The sequence below is a fragment of the Tachyglossus aculeatus genome, chromosome X1 (assembly GCF_015852505.1).
Source record: "Tachyglossus aculeatus isolate mTacAcu1 chromosome X1, mTacAcu1.pri, whole genome shotgun sequence".
Lineage (NCBI taxonomy): Eukaryota > Metazoa > Chordata > Mammalia > Monotremata > Tachyglossidae > Tachyglossus > Tachyglossus aculeatus.
The window spans coordinates 7,586,824-7,592,500 of NC_052101.1; the positions used below are offsets into that span (position 1 = coordinate 7,586,824).

The 5,677-nt window shown below is 51.5% G+C and overlaps 1 protein-coding gene across 1 annotated transcript in view; it reads left to right on the forward strand.

Moving 5' to 3' along the window:
• Positions 1-1,352: 1,352 nt before the first annotated feature.
• Positions 1,353-5,677, forward strand: part of FAM110C (family with sequence similarity 110 member C) — a 15,175-nt gene continuing 10,850 nt past the window's right edge. The window contains exon 1 of the mRNA XM_038740217.1: positions 1,353-2,583. Coding sequence (XP_038596145.1) covers positions 1,456-2,550 — 1,095 coding nt within the window. The 5' untranslated portion in view covers positions 1,353-1,455 and the 3' untranslated portion in view covers positions 2,551-2,583. The remainder of the gene's footprint in view (positions 2,584-5,677) is intronic.

Genomic DNA, 5,677 nt, shown 5'->3' on the forward strand with positions numbered 1-5,677 from the left:
AGTTGACGGTTTTGGAGGGCCCCTTTTATCTCCCCTGAAATTAGTTTTCTCGAGCCTATTCCCAAGAATGCGATTCGCAGAGATAAAAGTCTCAGCCCAGTCGTAGCATACCTATCTTGCGAGATCATTGTGAAATTGGGTAATTTATTTCTTGACTGTCTTTCCCTATAGAATGTAAACTCACTGGGGGCAGGGAACGTGTTGACCAACTCTGTTATATCGTGTTCTCCCAAGCGCTCAGTATAGTACTCTGCACTATATTAAGCGTTCACTAAATACAGCTGTTGGAGAACTGTCCAGTCTGCTACCTTGCTTTGCTTCATTATAAAGTATCCCAGGAAAATAATGATAATGATGGTATTTGTTAAGCACTTACTACGTGCCAAGCACTGTTCCAAGCACTGGGGTAGATACAAGGTAATCAAGTTGCCCCTCTTGAGGCTCACAGTCGTAATCCCCATTTTACAGATGAGGGAACTGAGGCACAGAGAAGTGAAGTGACTTGCCCAAAGTCACAAAGCTGACAAGCAGCAGAGCTGGGATTAGAACCCACAACCCCTGACTCCAAAGCCTGTCCTCTTTCCACTAAGCTAGGCTGCTTCTCTAAACTGACGAAATGTCAGAACTCACCCTACCGTCACTACCATCTGAACTCTTTGAGACCCAATCACGCCTAGAATGTTTCTGCCGACACGGATGCCAATTTTTCTAAAAACAAACAGAGGAGATTTTGACCAGGCCCACTCCCTGCGTTTCAGCCCGCGCAGGTCTCTGCTCCGTCACGTTTAACTTGGGAAATCAACACGGAGTCGGTTGCCCTTCCTTCATGTTCCGTCACGCTAAGGCGAACCCGGCTCCTGTGTCGTTTGGTGAAGCGGGTGTGTGCGAGATGGCGTTTTAAACCCTGCCAGGGAGAGACCCAACCTTCGCGCAGCCTCTCAGGTGTCATTCTGAGAGTGGACTGCTTTCTGTAGCTTTTCCCTCCCCGTTTCCTGAAATTCCGACATCTGTGCTGAACACACAAGTGTCGGGGAGACTAGGTTTGTGGAGGAGAAGGAGGGAAGAAGGAGGAGGAGACTAAAGATAGCATATGCTAAACAAATACTTTAATGAGGGCTTGTCCTAGCTGGAGTCACCAGTGTTACTGGTCTGAGCCCCTCCTCCTCCTCTCCCAGGGAGGAAGTCCGCTTTGCCCCCATTGGCTGCTCTCGGGGTCTGAGGGCTTGGTTTAGCTCTCTGAGGTGAATGGGCCTCAAAGCAGCTGTGTGGAGGTGTGCAGTTGGGGCTTGTAGCAGACACCGTCTTCTCGGCCGAAGAGTCCGTCGACAAGCAGGTTTCCCCCTCCACCAGGACTCTGGGATCCGGCCGGAAATTCACGCTGGAAGATAGGGAAGCGACAGCAGCCCTCTCCCTGGGCTTGCCTCTCCTCCCTGCCCCCGGAGCCCTGAAACTGATATGCCAACTGAAATCGCCCGGGCTGTGAGAATGCAGGCCGTCTCGGACTTCCACTCCTCGGTGACAGCTCGGCTCCTGAACAAGGGGCCCGACTACCTGCGCAGGAAGATGGAAGGGAGCGGGCCGGCCAGGATCAGTGCCGTCGAGAGGCTGGCGGCCGATAAGGCCAAGTACGTCAAGAGCCAGCGGGTTATCGACGCCAAGCAGGAAGCCACCCTGCTCGTCTCCTCTTCGGAGAGCAGCTCCGAGAGCTGCTCCTGGGAAAGCAGGAAGAGCCACGGGGACCCGCGTGGGAAGCCGGACCCGGAGAGTGGATGTCTCGGCCCCCCGGGGCAGATCCGCCCGACCCCTTCGGCGAAAGGGTTCCCCATCGCCCGACGGGCCTTGACCAGGAGGCCGATGAGGCCGGACTCCCTGGTGATCTATCGTCAGAAATGTGAGTTTGTCAAAGGTCAAGGGGCGGACGGTCCGAGAGGGGGCTTGGTGAAGAGGCTGCTTCAGGGGTCAGTGAAGGAGAGGCCGCCACCATCTCCGGAGATGCCCAAGGTCAGAGAGGAGACCAGGTCGGAGAGCGAGGAGACGGGCTCCGCCGGACCCACGGCTGCGGGCCCGAACGACCCCATCACTGGCCCTCCCCGCACCCCCAGGCCCTCCCGGCCTTCTCCCCAACCTGGCCAGCGGGAGGGTCCCTCTCCCCCAGCCCAGGGGCCGGCCGACCTCGGGGACGGGACGAGGAGAGGTCTGCACCGCTCCCATTCTGACATCAGCTCCCGCTTCTCCAAGGCCTTCTCGGAGTCCGACACCTTCTTCAAGTACTGCGGCCTGGAGCCGGACGTGGTGGAGGATCTCGGGAGGGAGAACTTCTCGGCCGTGTCCGACCACGTCTCCTTCAAGATCCGCAGCGTGAGCGTGGTCGCCTCCGACGGCGGCTTCTCCCGCGACAGCGCGGATGACGGGTTGTTGGAGGAAGAGCTGGCCGAGCAGGTCTCCGCGGGCCCGTCCGTCGTCGAGCGCAACGCTCGGATCATCAAGTGGCTGTACACTTGCAAGAGGGCCAAGGCGAATCCTCCCCGGCCGTTGCAAGAGCTGGCGTGAATGCCAACCCCGCTCTCCGGGAGGAAAGACGAGGTGCGCCTCCGAGCCGCGACGAGAATCCACGGCGCTAGTCTGAGCGTGTGTGAGTGGGCGTGCGGACGTGTGGGGAAGTGTGGATTTTAGAGCATGGATCTGCATTTGCAAGCCGTAATAATAATAACCATAATGGTGGTATTCGTTAAGCGCTTACTATGGGTCAGACACTGTACTAAGCTCTGGGGTGGAAGCAGCGTGGCTCAGTGGAAAGAGCACGGGCTTGGGAGTCATAAGTCATGGGTTCAAATCCCATCTCCGCCAATTGTCAGATGTGTGACTTTGGGCAAGGCACTTCACTTCTCTGGGCCTCAATTACCTCATCTGTAAAATGGGGATGAAGGCTGTGAGCCCCACGTGGGACAATCTGATCACCTTGTAACCTCCCCAGCGCTTAGAACAGTGCTTGACACATAGTAAGTGCTTAACAAATGCCATTATTATTACAAGCAAATCGAGCTGGACCTGGTCCCTGGCCTACCTCGGTCCTTGGTCTCAATCCTCATTTTCCAGATGAGGTAACCGAGGCCCAGAGAAGTGAAGTGACTTACCCAAGGTCACACAGCAGACGACTGTCAGCGTATGTGGTGAATATCCAGCCCTTGGCATTCATTCATTCAATCATATTTATTGAGTGCTTACTGTGTGCAGAGCACTGTACTAAGCACTTGGGAAGTATAAGTCGGTAACATATAGAAATGGTCCCTACCCAACACCGGGCTCACAGTCAAGAAGGGGGAGACAGACAATACAACAAAACATGTAGACAGGTGTCAAAATAATCAGAACAAATACAATTATAGCTCTATGTACATCATTAACAAAATAAATAGAATAGTAAATATGTACAAGTAAAATAAACAGAGTAATAAATCTGTACAAATATATACAAGTGCTGTGGGGAGGGGAAGGAGGTAGGGCAGGAGGGTTGGGGATACTATTTGTGAAACGTGAGCTTCACTGTGGAACCTCAGGAAGTTCACTTTGCTTCTCTGGGCCTCAGTTCCCTCATCTGTAAAATGGGGATTAAGACTGTGAGCCCCACGTGGGACAGGGACTGCGTCCAACCCGATTAGCTTGTATCTACCCCAGTGCTTAGAACAATGTTTGACGCAAAGCATGAACTTAAGAGATACCATCATTATGATGATGATGATATCCTTCAAGTAGCAAAAACAGCTGCCATTTACTCTGGTAAATTCGGCCAGGCTGGACTTAGGACTCTGAGGTGAGCAGGGAGACTGCAAGTGTGGTAATTAACTCCTCTTTGTCGGTTTCTGGGATAAAGTAACTGGGAGCCAAAGAAGCTGGAGAGATTTTTTCAAATTCAGGAGTTTGAGGGACAGGAATGAAGCAAAACTGACCCTTTCCGGAAGAGTCCTTTGTTGTGGGAGGAGCCGGGTCAGCACCCTTTTCCCCTATGGTGTGTGTTCTGCAAACCCCTACCGCAGAAACCTTAAGAAAATAAAGGTTGCGTCATTGAAGGGGCACTTCCTTGTGAGATGTTACGCTCCTGGTTTTTGGCACTCACTCATCTCAAGTGGGGAGGGAAATGTGATAAATTCATTGTCCGAGGACAAGGAAGCTGAGAGAACTAAAGTTTTGTACCCTTCCCGGTAACTGGCTTGGGCACCTCTGAATGCAGAAATGATTTGGAAGCCAGTTTTCGGGGCATGAGTTTCGTGGCTACTGAATCTCTTATGAAATGTGGTCTTTGGAAAGACAGCACTGGTCTTTGGAGATTCAAAAGAGAAGCAGCGTGGCCTAGTGGATAGAGCACGGGTCTGGTCATCAGAAAGACTTGGGTTCTTTCGTTCATTCAGTCATATTTATAGAGGGCTTACTGTGTGCGTAGCAGTGCATTAAGAGCTTGGGAGAGTACAGTATAACAATAAACAGGCAAATTCCCTGCCCGCAAGGAGTTTACAGTCTAGAGGGGGAGATGGGCATTAATATAAAAAAAATAAAATTACAGATATGGGCATAAGTGTTATGGGATTGAAGGGAGCAAGTCAGGGTGGCACAGAAGGGAGAGGGAAAAGAGAAGCAGCGTGGCTCAGTGGAAAGAGAATGGGCTTGGGAGTCAGAGGTCATGGGTTCTAATTCAGACTCCGCCATTTATCAGCTGTGTGACTTTGGGCAAGTCACTTAAATTCTCTGTGCCTCATTCAGTCATTCATTCAATCGTATTTATTGAGTGCTTACTGTGTGCAGAGTACTGTACTAAGCTCTTGGGAAGTGCAAGTTGGCAACATATAGAGATGGTCCCTACCCAAAAACGGGCTCACAGTCTAGAAGGGGGAGACAGACGACAAAACAAAACATGTGGACAGGTGTCAAGTGGGACAACCTGATCACCTTGTATCTACCCCAGCGCTTAGAACAGTGCTTGGCACATAGTAAGTGCTTAACAAATACCATCATCATCATCAAAAGAGGACTTAGGGAAGACCTCTTGGGGTAGATGTGCCTTAAGTAAGGCTTTGAAGGGTGAGAGCGTTATTGTCTGTCGGATTTGAGGAGGGAGGGCACTTCAGGCCAGAGGCAGGTTGTGGGCAAGAAGTCAGCGTTGAGATAGACGAGATTGCGGTACGGCGAGGAGGTTAGTGTTAGAGGAGTGAAGTGTATGGACTGGGTTGCCGTAGAAGAGTAGTGAGGTGAGGTAGGAGGGGGCAAGGTGATAGAGGGCTTTAATGCCAATGGTGAGGAGTGTTTGTGATCTTGGACAAGTCACTTCACTTATCTGTGCGTCTGTTACCTCATCTGTAAAATAAGACCGGGAACGCCTTGCGGGACATGAGCTGGGTCCAGTTTGATTAGATTGTATTTACTCCAGCGCTTAATAATAAGAATAATAATAATGATGACATTTGTTAAGCGCTTATTATGTGCAAAGCACTGTTCTAAGCGTGGGGGGGGGGGGATACAAGGTGATCAGGTTGTCCCACATGGGGCTCACAGTTTTAATCCCCATTTTACAGGTGAGTTAACTGAGGCCCAGAGAAGTTAAGTGACTTGCTCAAAGTCACAGAGCTGACAAGTGGTGGAGCTGGGATTAGAACCCATGACCTCTGGTTCCTAAACCCGTGCTCTT